At 38.2% G+C, this 14,846-nt stretch overlaps 1 protein-coding gene across 5 annotated transcripts in view; it reads right to left on the bottom strand.

The window, feature by feature from the left end:
• The window catches only part of plxna2.S (plexin A2 S homeolog), a 207,578-nt gene that overhangs the window by 152,011 nt on the left and 40,721 nt on the right, over window positions 1–14,846 (bottom strand). For all 5 annotated transcript variants that reach the window (XM_018249152.2, XM_018249150.2, XM_018249154.2 and 2 more), the window contains exons 2-3: window positions 12,076–13,360; window positions 2,141–2,323 (exon numbers count right to left, since the gene is read on the bottom strand). In XM_018249152.2, coding sequence (XP_018104641.1) covers window positions 2,141–2,323; window positions 12,076–13,272 — 1,380 coding nt within the window. In that variant the 5' untranslated portion in view covers window positions 13,273–13,360. The remainder of the gene's footprint in view (window positions 1–2,140; window positions 2,324–12,075; window positions 13,361–14,846) is intronic.

The following is a 14,846-nucleotide window of genomic DNA, read 5'->3' as shown; positions in this document are numbered from 1 at the left end:
TTCTGTCGAGCGAAAAGTGGTTGACCTCAGTGTATCTGCCTGAGAAGCTCTGGCTACAGACATGCAGTATCTTAGTACTAATGAGACCCCAGAATAAGTGCTCTGCCATGTTAAATTTTTTAAATATTAAACCTATTACTGCCTCCTCTTGATGTGAAGGGATTAAAGGCAAACCCTTGCATGAAAACAACGCTACATTAAAAATCACATAGGATATTTGAAGACTTTTTGTTGTTACAAAGATGTACAAAATAAGGGAATTACATTTTAAAGGGTAAGAGCAACACAGCCAAAATCATTAACTTTGGAATTTATTTCATTAGGGAAAACTGCAAAGTTTGAGTGGTATTTGTAGTTTTTTGTGCTGCCCCCCTGCCCTTCAGCTGCTGACATCCCCATGAGTAATCTAGTTTGCTGACTTTCAGTGGGATGAATGACAGGTCAGACAGACCCATCACTCCCTTCGGTAGAGTCAACATTGAAGCTGGCTCTGAAAAAAATCAATCTAGTTTTAATTATTTTTAACTCCAGAAAGCTTCACAGCACACTTAGTCTAATTGTTCTGAGAAGTTCAACTGCTCTTCCACGTCTGGAAGTGATATAATTACTGGGCAATCTTCTAAAGCCCCTGGCTTGCCATTAACAGTGCTATGTTTGTAATTTTTTTTGACTGGCAGGCAGTCATTAAGGAAAACAGAAGGGGGCTGCTGTAGCAGAGACAATATTTCCATGCCTCGTAGAAAGATCAACTACTCATTGCAGGCTACACAAGGGTTCCTAAAAAGTTCACAAAAAGCAACAGTTGTTTTGCCTACAAATACCATCAACGTTGTGTTCCTTTTTATATGCTATAAATTATGTCCAAATTCCAGCAAACAGGCAGTTGTGTTCGATAAGTTATACCAAGGCAAAATGTAAAGAGGACCTAATATACATCAAATGTATTTACTTTGAAATGTACGATAAAGAATACAGGGTTTAAAGAAATCCATCCATTTGCACATTCACCATTAATGCAGCATTTAAGATAATTCCCATGTTTAATCTGTAGTGAAGTCTCATCTGTAGTATAATGTTCCCACTTACTGACATATTTCATAATTCTTCCAGGTGTTTAAAATAAACTGGCATATGAAGAGACATTATCGCTGTACACAGAAAAATCAAAGTCAAATCTTGCTCTTTCTGATTTCTGTCTCCTTCCTGCCTTCTGAAATTGCTTTATTGAATCCCTATTAATATTCCCATAAGCCATACTATAATTCTCATCCTGTCCTTTAAGGTTCATCACCCTTTGCACATTATCCAAATACGTGAACTGTGATTTCTGCTCTCAGACAAGGGAAGTCAGATATTCATACCCTCTTACACACATCATTAGTCACTCATCTATTCTACTTACAGAAACTCTCTCCCACTTGGCATCTGTCATTCACCTTCTTGGTACATTCTTAAAACTCTGTAAACATAACTCCATAGAGACTTCTATTTAAACTGTCGACACTACTAATTTCAGAAGGATCGGACAATATCACAATTACATTTTTTCTGTACACGGAAGCTATTTACATTAAAGTTATAACAAACTACTACACTTCATTTAATGATTTCACATCCCTGCCCCTCATTTTCTTGTAACTGAAATCTATGGAAAATGAGTTACCATACTATTTTATCAGTTTTACATTTGTCTTTTGTGACATAATACTGCTTTTTAACATTAAAAGCACCCATTAGGATTGTTTTCCCATAAACGAAAATATTCCAGCTTAGTTGCCATCAATAACAAGGCATTGTGTTATCATTCAAAGTAAAAGTGAATCAGTCCAAAAATTAAAATGTATTTGTTTATGTAGGACACAAAGAAATTGCATGGCTGTACATAATTGGTGTCCGCATACATCTAATAGCTATCATCTAATTGGCAAAGGGATTTTAGAAGCATTAGAAACTGTGACATTCACATTTTCTAAATGACCTCTAGTACAGCTATGGTACAGCCACCATATTTATACAAGAGAAAAATCTTTCAGCACAGTATAGCTGCTGAAAAAATCATTTGAAATAGGTTAGATAACAAAAACAAAATATCAGTACTAGAGGGTACTGGAATATCTTAATGAATCTTGGTCAACCATACCTTTTTAATCTTTCCACTTTTGGTGCCCACAAATATCACACTGTAGTTGTTGTAGACATATGATGTTAGTGCTGTCATTCTGTCTTTGCCTTCTGTGTACAGTGTAACACCTTCCACCATGGTGGATCCTCCTAAAGGTTGGTTAATATCCAAGCCACAGAAATTATCATCAATGGGAACTGGCTGCAAAAGAGGCATACAATCTTAGTTAAAACAACAAATCAGGCAGTTGACTTTTTAACACCACCCCCATACATATATGTATATATTTGAACTGTTGGGAGAACGTGTGTAATATAAAGGTAGCAGGAAAGAAAGAGCCTCTAATTTTGCCACCGCAACTTTGCAAATCTTCCATGTAAGGCCAGCTTCATACACACACACAGTGAAATGAAAGGATACGATTATTACCTACAATATGTGACAGTGGATATTATTCTTCTTTTAGACATTTTTATCTCCCAGATGGGGAAAATTATTCATTAAAGAGACAGTATATGAATTGCAGATGTAGATATTTATTTTTTATGATAATGCATGTTTAAAAATATTGCTGGAAAACACTTTAGCAAATTGCATCTCTGTATTTCTCATAAAGTATCTCTAAAAACATTCTTGGAGAATGAGGCCGGAAAGAGATAAATGTCCAATATAGTAGGTTATATATCTGAGCCTGGCTGATGGCTCACTTGTTCCACCTTGGGATTTAAAATAATTTCTAATATAATCTTACTGGGTTTGTCCTGCATATGCCATCTTTCCCATGTTTAATTGTGAGCAGAGAAGACCCCAGGAGTACCTGAAACCTGACCAATTCTATGCCGAATACAAGAGTATGAGTACATGAGTGTGGGTTTATGTAATAACAGGGCTAAGTTTGGTCCATGTCTAAAAACAGATGATAGATAGAGATATAATGTGAAAGACAGAAAAGGAGAGATAGAGACAGGTAGATATATAGATAGATTTACCTTTCTTTAGGTAGGGCCCTTACATGGGGATAGATGATAGATAGATAGATAGATAGATAGATAGATAGATAGATAGATAGATAGATAGATAGATAGATAGATAGAAGCACAGGTTTGTTTGCCATGAGATAGTAGACAGTATAATTCTTCATATTACTACAGTGAAATACTCTATGCTCCAACAAGAGAAATAAATAAATAGAACCTTATTTAGGGAATGTAATAAGCATTGGTAACAGAAACACTATTCACAATGCGAAAATGTATGCCTTTGAGAAAACAAATTTTCCTTTGCGCAAATCTAAAATAGCTCTTGTGAACCCTGGAAACTGTTTAGCGGCCACTTCTGACGAAAGAGTGCAAACTTTACAGTTTGCACCAGTCTGCAGTGTAATAAAATCCTTAATGAAAAAGTTATGTTTGCTCCAAAACTTTATGGGGGAAATGTAACAAAATTCACAAAGACAACAAATTTGAGCACAAATAAGAAAAAAATAGCATGTTGCAATGGAATATTCTTCATTAGGCTTTTATTGCATTGTAAAACGTTATTGCTCATTGCAAACCTTTAAAGGAGAACTAAACCCTTGACCCCATCAACCCTCTAGCTGTTCTTATCCTCTTCTGACAGTTGACAATACGGATCTTGCTGAAGCTGATTCAGGGCATAGATTTAACTGTCCATGCTCCTCCAAGATCTGTGTTGTTGCTGTACAGAAGAGGATGAGAACACAGAAAGAAGATGGACTCTTTGAACTCCGCTGCTCAACTCTGAAATTTTATAGCAGGTCAGCAGACTTCTAAAAAGAATAAATACTGTAGATGGGAAGCTTGGAGCAGGGACAGTGAAGCAAGCAGAGTAGGGGTCTATGGTTTATTTCTCCTTTAATACCTGCCTGAAGGTGGCGTAAACTTTTTAAATAAATGTAACAACTTTTTCATTAAGGTTTATTACATACACTGCGCAATATCACAAACTATTCTCTACTATTCTCAATCGCTATCCTACTGTCGCATGAGCACATTTGTTTGCAATGCAAATATTTATTCGCATTGGGAATGATGTTTCTGTTAGCGACCATTATTACATTTCCCGTATGACACCTTCAAGTACTTCTTAAAAGTGCACAATGTGCAATTAAAATTTACAATGCAATAACAGTCTATGGAAGAATATTACATTACAAAATGTGAATTTTTATTCTCATTTGTGCAAATAATTTTTCTCTTTGCATCTTTTATTACACCCCCCCCCCCAATCTGCCCTCCACATAGTCAGAGAATGGGCTATAAACTTTTTACTTAAGGTCCCTAGCTCTCTACTACTGGTACTGTTTGGCCATAGTATAGTGGTGTCTCCCAGTGCTTTTAAAGAGAAGTGTTTTTTCTTTAAAAATATCATATATAGAGACTCCCAGTATAAATGCAGTATATGATTAGTAGTTATTTTGTCATCCATAAATCTGAACCCAGTGAATCCTGGTTAGTGTACCGCTGGCAATTTACATTTGCCTATAAATACAGGCTTTATTACAAACGAAGCATCTTCCAAATTCAATATATATAATAGAAAATACTTCTAGAATCACAGGACTTGGGCAAAATTATATAGTTTACATGGAAGCAAAATCCACACATTATATTAAACACCTGTCAGGGGATTTATAAACAGTGGTGCAACCTTTCCTACGCCAATTACGTCAAGCTGCTAGAAATAGGTCAAATAGCCACTTTGATTTGTAGATGGTTTCTCTGACAAATGGAGAGAAAACAAATGCTGTTTGAGGAAAAATAGTATTCAGAAATGCAAAATGAAGTGTATGGCCTTCTCTTCTCTATAGGCAACTAATTCTGAAATATTAGGTTCTTCAGAACAGGCAGCTAACTGGTGACCTATGCCTGATGCTGCCCCCCACTCAGAGAAAGGTTTTCAGCTAATTCAGCAGTTTGTTTCTACCAAAATCTAAAATATTACTTTATATACAAAGTCCTCAGCCAAAGCAAATTGCTGTGATGATGGCCACCATCTGTGCATGAAGATAGTCAACAGTCATGGGTCAAGATGTGTACCTGTCACATGGCTGCTGCTGCATTTTACCTTCAAAAAACTATGAACATTATTACACTGTAAAAATGATTTGTTGTTGTGATTTGTTAAATTACTTAAAGAGAGTCCTCTTGTGATTTCTTGCAACAACTCCTGTGTCAACATCCTGTAGCATTGGAGAAATATTTTGGAACATGGACTTACTGTGCCCATGACTAGTATGGGCACAAAATATGTGGGCAGTGTCGTATTGGCCCACCAGGATAGCAGGAAAACTCCCGGTGGGCCCAGGTGTCAGTGGGCCCTCGTGAGGCTAAATAGATGGAATAATTGAATATAGTATAAAGAAAACAGACTTGGAGAATAAAGGTTGATTGAGGAGATGAAGAACATTAGTACTGAGAGTGGGCCCCTGGTCTAAGGTTTTATGGTGGGCCCCTGGTCTAAGGTTTTATGGTGGGCCCCTGGTCTAAGGTTTTTGGATGGGCCCCTGGTGTCCCAGTCCGACACTGTATGTGGGGCCAATTAACCATTAAGTAAAATAAACCACAAATGTTCTACTATGTAGTGAATTAAAGAGTCCCTACTATCATTTTTTTTCTTTTTTCACATGGTTTTCCTGTGCTAAAATAATATAAGTACAGCAGTGCGTACAAGTAGCACTATATAAGAATAACAACATTATTTTTTTTTACAATTTGTGATCTTATTCATTTTTATAGGGAATAATGTGATGCCAAATCTACAGAATAAAACAGATGTTAAATCTGGGATCCTGGCCATTGACATACTGGTGCTTGCTGTTGTAGTACACATTTAAACAAATGATACTAATAATTTTATTTGACAAAAGCAGGAGGGCCACAAACTGGACATCCCGTTGATGTACTACTTAAGTCCTGAGACCTGGAAGCTTGAAGTTACAGGTCAAGTACATTTATGGGTATCTATTAAAACGAAACACAAGCTTGTTTGCTTAGTCCAAACTACCATTCAGGTCATGTAATTAACAAGGGACTCTTAAGATTAAATTATAAGGCATATTTGATATCACCTTGGAGTTGTCTGCTCTGTAAAGAGGGCACTTAGCCTGTGACCTTTTGCCTTTAGCTGGTCACAGACGTTGTTGATGAGCTTGCTTTTGTGCACATTATAAATGGCTGTTTAACAAAGCAATGTACCCTTCCCATTACATGCCTTAGTGGTGTGCCATTGATATGCTTGACATGGGAATTTTCATTTTATTGCAAATGTTCTGTTTGTTGGTTAAGTGCTAAAAGTAATAACCTAAAGATTTCTTAGTCTCTTTATATGACATGATAACAGCTATATTTTATTTCTTTTTTTAGTCTAGACCAGCTATTTGTTAGAGCGAACAGTAAATATAAATTCTCCCCTGCATCTTAAAAATGTATTCAGAATTCTTGGGACCTGCGTTTAACAAAACAAGGGATTTCTGTAATTCAAATCACCATATCTTAAGTGTACTAAAAACTATTTCAACATTCCATATACCCGATAGGATTATTTTTCTACCAACATGGTTGTATGCAGCTTAATTACCTTCAAGGTCAAGTTACTATTTTATTATTACAGAGAAAAGGGAAAAACATAATGTTGGACTTTGGGTAAAATTTACTCTATTAGTCATGGCTTTTCTGTCTTTCCAAGGATTTCCATGACCATATAAAGGCACAAGGCCAAAGTCCAAGTGCTTTTGTACTGATAATGGAACTCCAATGTGATGCATAATATCCTCATATTTTACACAAGTTACAGTAGGTCATGTGACTCAAATGATCTAACTGCCATAGGGGCAAATTTACTTACCTTCGAAGTTGCGCCAACGTTGGCTTCGCCGCACTTCGCCAGGCGAAGTTTCGACAGGGCGCCGCTAATTCAATAAAATCCGAAGTTGCGCTCAGGGAGGCGAAAGGTAGCGAAGTTGGGCTACCGTTAATTCATCAAGAAAATCGAAGTTACTTTACCGATGCCTAATTTGCATACGGCGCCAAAGTACAATGAACGTATATGCAGCAGCAAATACATTAAACTACACAAGCCTGGGAAAGCTTCATAAAATAAAATTGTTGTTTTTTTGCCCTATACATGTGCCCACTGTATAGTTTAGGTGCCATATGTTAGGAAATGTAGGGGGGAAGGCGGGTACCACCCAAAAAATGTACAATCTTTTTCAGCCTATCACCCTTAAAAAAGTAAAAGACGCCAGCATTTTTTGGGACTTTCAACTTTTTTTGAAGCAAGCGCTATCTACTCTATTGCGCATCGCCTGGTCGCAAGAGGTAATGTTCAGTAAAATCCGCAAGTTAGTGAATTAGTGTAGTTACGTCCCTTCGCCATAGTGCAACTTCACCTGACGTCACGCTGGCGAATTTTCGCTAGCGTTAGCCACTTTGCCCTTGCCATTTGCCCCATAATCTCAATCCAATTGAGAATCTGAGACACTATTTAAAAACAGATTCTCGCACAATTAAGCAAATAGCCTATTCCAGTTTCTTTATCTGTTTGTAGCATAAAACTATGTCACACTAAAAAAGTTGCTTTGTTTCTTTTGGCACGAAGAACGAAGCTTTAAGCAGGTTAAGTAAATTTAAGTAAGATTTGTTATTTAATAAAATGAGAGAAATGGTGTGGCCTGAATACTTTTGCAAAGAGCTGTATATATTCCAAAACTAATGTTAATCTTGCTGATAAAGCTCTCCTATTTCTAGACGTTAACATTATTATCAGATAATAAAAAAAACTCAGTTTCTGAGCCACTTTGTAGTCTGAAAAAAAATCTCTTTGTCGCCCATTGGGTTAGACAGAGTGCAAATAAACACCAGGGTTTAAGATTAACCATTTGGATTTAATTAAATGCATTAAATATATTCATGGAATTTTTAAAATAAGGGTAGACATGCCTGTGCAGGTATGGGATCTGTTATCCAGAAACCTGTTATCCAGTAAGTTCAGAATTACAGAAAGGCTGTCTCCCATAGACTCCATTATAATCAAATAATCTAAATTATTAAAAATGATTTGCCATTTCTCTATAATAATAAAAACATTACCTTGTACTTGATTTAAACTAAGATATAATTAATCCTTTTTGGAAGCAAAACCAGTCTATTGGGCTTATTTAATGTTTAAATGATTTTCTAGTAGACTTTAGGTATGAAGATCCAAATTACAGAAAGATTCGTTATCCGGAAAACCCCAGGTCCCGAGCATTCTGAATAAAGGGTCCCATACCTGTATAATATGGTATACAAATTTGTATATAGTTATTAAAAGAGGTGGTTCACCATTAAGTTAACTTTTAGTATCTTATAGAATGCCCGGTTCTATTCTATTTTCAATTTTCAATTGGTCCTCATTATTTATTTTTTATATTTTTAAAATGATCTGCCTTCTTCTTCTGGCTCTTTCCAGCTTTCAAATTGGGAGTCACTGATACCATCTAAAAACAAATGCTCTTTAGAGAACCCCATACACAGGGCGACAAAATCTGCCGACAGACTGAGTCATCAGCGTATTGGCCCGTGTGTGGGGCCATCCGACGGGTGTCCCCGATCAATATCTGACCGAAAGTCGGGCAGATGGCAATCGGGCAGGGTAAAAAATCCCGTTGTGTGGTCCCATGATCCGACAGCCTGTATGGCCTCCATTCTGATCCGACTCTGATCTACTCGTTTGGTGACAGTGTCGAACTGGGCCGGCGGGAAACCGGGAAAATACCCAGTGGGCCCGGCCCTCATGGGCCCCCGCTGGCCCAGACCTGCTCCCCCTGCCCTGGGTGTGCCATTCATAAATAAATGTATGCGCAGTTTTTGCACATGCACGAGCAGCGCTACGTGTCTGCGTGTGTGCGAACAGCGCAACGTGTCCGTGCAAATAGAGCGCGACAGGCCAGGGAGTTGGAGCTCGGGAGGGGGCCCTCGGCGACTGTTAGGAGGGCCTTTTGTTTGCAGGCCTGGTGGGCCCCCAAGGCTCCAGTCCGACCCTGTTAGGCGTCATCACCAAACGAGCGGATTTCCCAGTGTATGGCCACCATTAGGCTACACATTTATTGTTATTGCTACTTTTTTTGTTACTTTTCTTTCTATTCAGGCCCTCAACTATTCATATTTAAATCTCTTATTCAAATCAGTCCATGGTTGCTAAGGACATTTGGACCTTAGCAACCAGACAGCTGAAATCACAACCTGGAGAGGTACTGACTTAAAAGATAAATGCATTCAAAAAGAAAATTCTTCCTTAAAAATGTAAGACCACAGTGTCAACTATCAAATGACTGCATACCATATTGGCTTTGTATATTGCTCTTCATTCTGCTGGTATTATATTGCTAATCTGCTGGCAAAACATTATTTTTCTCTGCAAATAAATATGACATCCCAAGTGTATTATCTGTGCCAGTGGTGTTAAGAAAATCTCCTTTGCCCTTTTCAATTAATTAATTTAGCCATGTATTTGGGGATTGTTCCATCTCTGATGTTTAACCTTGGTGAGTTTTCTGATTACAGCATTGGCACCCATTATTCCAGGAAGTTAAGGAGAGGCTTGAGAGGAATCATTTACAGTTCACTTGAATGCAAATCAGCGGAAAAGGTCAGCAACAGAGATAGAGGAATAGAAGAACCTCGTATAAAGCAATTATGTTGTATCCATTTGCCTGTTAGCTTCCTAGCTATGGACCAAAATATTTACACATTTTTCTTGGTGCTTTTTACTGTGGCTATAATTATGGCAGCAGGTCCTAATTGGTTACGGTTTTCAGGACATCATTTCATCAGGCCCAGGAAATGGTGGCAACTATGCCCATGCTGGGACATTTCCTGGCTAACAGTTTCACTAATGTTCTATGTTTGGCCTCCAACGAGCAATTTAACTAATTAAACGTGGGTGTGTTGTGCAATGTAAGCCTATGGGGCAAATTAAATAAAGGGCAAAGTGACCAACGCTGGCGAAAATTCACCAGCGTGACGTCATTTCGGGACTTCGCTGACGGGCGGTGGCGTAAATTCGCTAGCAAAGGAGATAGACTGTATCGCTACTTCGCACTCTAATGCCAGGTGAATTTTCGCTCTGGCGAATGGACGTAACTATGCAAATTCACAAAGATGCAGATTTTAATGAACGTTACCTCTTGCGCCAGACTTGCCTTCGCCACCTCAGACCAGGCGAAGTGCAATAGAGTAGATAGGACTTCCTCAAAAAAAATTGGAAAAATTTTCTAAGTCCCAAAAAAACGCTGGCAAGTTTTCAGTTTTTCAGGGTGATAGGCTGCAAAAGATCGTAAATTTTTTTAGGGTACCTGGCTTCCCCCCTACATTTCCTAACATATGGCACATAAACTATACACTGGGCACATGTATAGGGCATTATAACAACTTTATTTTCTTTTATTAACGTTCCCTGGGCTTGTTTATTTGATGCAACATATACGTCCATTGAAATTTAACTTCCCGCCATATGCAAATTAGCCAACGCTAGCGCAACTTGCTTTGCTGAATTAATGCTAGCGAAACTTCGCCATCGGACTAAACTTTGCATTTTAGTGAATTAGCATTGTCCTGGCAAATTTTCGCCTGGCAAAGTGTGGCGATGTGAGCGAAGCCGTCGCTGGCAAATTTCCGCAGGTTAGTGAATTTGCCCTATGTATCTTAATCTGGTAAAGAGCAAGCATAACTAGAATAGTGCTAGGCAGGTGAGACAGCCTAAAGGTATAGTTGCAGATGAACACACTAGGATGCACCATCATTTAATGTAGTGCATTCTATTACTGGTATAGTGAATTTCATTCTCTGCATGACACACCTGCATAAACAATGACTGAAGCAGAAAACTGGGAAGATATGCCATAAAATTTGCCCCAAAACAAGTAATCTGAGACAATATGACATTTTGTCACTGCTCCTTTTTTTAAAGGAAATTCCCACCCTGTTTTTTATCTGCAAACAGCACTTCAAAGCGTGTTTAGAACATAGACAAATTCATACTTCATTCAACTAAAACTCACAGCACAATTTTATATTATGATGTAGGTCAGAGTTAAATAGTACAAGTAATTAATTCCCTTTTACATTTCCTTGAGGGAATATGGTTTTTGTCAGATCATTGTTATTGGATAATATCTAAGAATCTCCCGCATTAATTTCATTTCACAGCACAAAGCAATTAACATGTTGGTCTGCTTCTCTGTGCAGTTTAGCTGTGTTTTACCTAGAGGCTGTTGATAACCTCACATTTTCTAAAGAACAAATACAACTAGTATAAACTAAAGAACTAAACTACTGTTTTTCTTTATGTTTTAAAGTAATGTCTCATTATTTTTAAAGACTGACATATCCATCACAGGGTTAGCATTGTTGAATATCTTACCAGCCAAACAAGTTAGATGAGCCAAGGAATTTTGATTCACATAACAAGAAAACTACTGTTGACTTAGGCTGAGCCCTTGACCACAAAAAAAATTGTTTACTAAAGCCAACATTTTTGTGGTTCAAATAAACAAATCCATGTAATTGTACAAAGAAAAGATAAGTGGAATTTTCCCTCAGGTTTGATTAAGGAGTTTTGGATAAAAAAAAAAAATCTACTAAAGGGATCTGACTGGAAGCCATTATAAAAACAACTTCTTAAATATATATTTTTTATAAAACATTGGCACGTTGTCCTTATGTCCCCAAATGCAAAATTTTCAGCATTACTGCTGTTTATAATTTCTGGTTGACACGGTAAGGACACATGGTAGCTTATTTGCTGCATGTATGTATTGTATTGGAGGGAAATGCTGCAATCTGACTTCCAGTGAGCCTTAGTGAGCTGGGCCTAGAATATCATGTAACACATCATTATAACTTGTAGCTGCATTAAAAAAATAGATAGATATTTGAAGGAAATATTCTTACAGCTTTGGTGCACTGGACATCCTTTCCTAAAAGCCAGTTTAGTTCCAGGTGACCCTCCCCTTGGTAACAAGACTGTAGCCTTTCTTTAATAAGTAAGTTAATAGTCTTGATCGTGAAGACACACAATGTAGAGTCATCAGGTGGGTGGTGATACTGCTTCTGGCCTTTGGAGAAGATGGCAAAAAGAACATCATCTTGGGTGGTGATCTTCAGTGACCTAGCTAATGTTGCTCCTGGCTTTGTAAGGTAAGCAGCTTGCAGAAGCCTATACTCCACTCCATTCTTGGTGCATCCAATTGGCAGTGAAACATAAGAGTGAAATTTGGGATCATTCTTGCATAATCTTACAATGCGGGAGGTGTAGAAAAGGTCATTGGCTGAATTGCTGGAGATGCCCTCTGGAGTTTCTGGCTGAACAGTGAGAAAATAAACATAATTGCCACTAGAAAACCCATACACATAAAAAATGTCAAAATGTGAGACCAGGGCAAGTGTGTCTGATGGAATTTTAATGAGAGATGACACAAAGTCACTGTACAGCTCATAATCCAACATTGTAGATGATTCTGGGTCTCGAGGCAGCTTTCGGCTGGAAAGTGTTGGGAAATAATCCTGCTTGCCATCTACTGCAGTTCCAATGAACAGTTTGCCATCCTGACCTTCAGAATGAACAATTACTCCATACATAGTACCTGTTTCATTAACGCTTGAGAGATAGTGCTCTTTTTTGTGTGATGGCTCCACCAGGATAAACAAATCATCCAGACGAAGAAGCTTGCATACACCCTGATACAAGCTCCCACATGCCAAGAGACGGTTTTCAGCATAGTCAATGATGAGAAGTTTGTTCACATTGTTTGTCAAAGTACGAGGTTCACTACAGGGCTGTACATTTTGTGGTGGGTAGCATGACTTGTTATCTTCCCCTGGGCCAGTGTTGTGGGATACCAACAGAGTCAAGTTTCCAGAGAGCTTGTAGATCCTATTTACAGCCCCTACATACACTGCTCCAGTGGTCTGGTGTACAGTAAGGTGGCTAAATGTCCAATCCCTGTGTTCAACATTAAAGGTGTTAGAAAGGGAAGCACAAGGAAAGTCTAAAGATAACATGGTCAAAACTATCAAGACAGAAGAAGATGCCCAGTAGTGGAGGCGTACAGATCCCTGAGTCCACATCAAGATCCTTCGCTGTTCCATTGTGTCAGAGGAGAGAAGGAAGAGATATGTTTCCCTGGCTCTCTTTGGTGTTTACCTCCTCCTGTACTTCAGTGTTCTTTACATGATTCTAAAAAATAAAGATAAATGTTCATTAGAAGTACGACATACATTTTTAATTTCATACTTTTGCATCATTATAAAGAACATATGTATCAGAAACATGTTCAATTAATATATTTGCTATGTAATATATCTTATATTCATAGTAATTACAGTTTCTTCAGTAGCCACTGTACTTAAAGGGATACTGTCATAAGAAAACATGTTTTTTTCAAAATGCATCAGTTAATAGTGCTACACCAGCAGACTTCTGCACTAAAATCCATTTCTCAAAAGAGCAAACAGATTTTTTTTAATTTTTTGAAATCTGACATGGGGCTAGACATTTTGTCAATTTCCCAGCTGTCCCATGTCATGTGACTTGTGCCTGCACTTTAGGAGAGAATGCTTTCTGGCAGGCTGCTGTTTTTCCTTCTCAATGTAACTGAATGTGTCTCAGTGGGACATGGGTTTTTACTATTGATTTTTGTTCTTAGATCTACCAGGCAGTTGTCATCTTGTGTTAGGGAGCTGTTATCTGGTTACCTTCCCATTGTTCTTTTGTTTGGCTGCTGGGGGGGAAAGGGAGGGGGTTGATATCATTCCAACTTGCAGTACAGCAGTAAAGAGTTATTGAAGTTTATCAGAGCACAAGTCACATGACTTGGGGCAGCTGGGAAATTGACAATATGTCTAGCCCCATGTCAGATTTCAAAATTGAATATAACAAAATCTGTTTGCTCTTTTGAGAAATGGATTTCAGTGCAGAAAATGACATGACAGTATCCCTTTAATAATCCTTGGTAGTTATATATTGTGCAGCACATCTGAGTTCACATTAACAGCCGTTATCAATCCACTTGCTGATTCTGAAAGGGTGACGCAGAAACACAAGTTTGCACTATCTCCGTTACCAATAGCAATCAACAGAGAGCATACATTGGTCTAATGTTGTTACAGTAATAAAAGTAAATATCTGGGATATTGGGACAAACTGCCATGGGACAAACTGCCATGGGACAAACTTTGCAAAAATAAGTGCATGACCCTAATTCTAATGGTCACACATAAACTCGAAGCAACAGTTTCCTTCAACAAACTGAGATAACACCGAATTACAGAGAACAGCCGATCTATACTTCAATAACAGGACATATGTTTGCAGACCAAAGCCACAGAAGACAAAACCTTTTCCCTCTTGGCTGCTTGTGTACAGAACAGGTGTTCCAGCAAACATCCCATTTACGGGACGCTTGTACAATAATTGTCTTTTCAACTCCAGGCAATGCAGAAATTTCAACAGGAACAAGTTAACCCCCCCCCTTCCCTCTAGCCATCATAGACTGCAATATTACCAAGTGCAGTCACAAGATTAAACACGGAACAGATAGGCAGGTCCTGTGTAGATCTTCTGAACATCTCATCCCACAGGGAATATTAGACAGATGATCAGCTTCTGTATGGAGGAGGCCCAGGAGCCATCATTTCAATGTAATTATCTTTGAGCATTTCTG

The sequence above is a fragment of the Xenopus laevis genome, chromosome 2S (assembly GCF_017654675.1).
Source record: "Xenopus laevis strain J_2021 chromosome 2S, Xenopus_laevis_v10.1, whole genome shotgun sequence".
Taxonomy (NCBI): domain Eukaryota; kingdom Metazoa; phylum Chordata; class Amphibia; order Anura; family Pipidae; genus Xenopus; species Xenopus laevis.
This window is presented reverse-complemented; position numbering and strand designations above follow the sequence as displayed.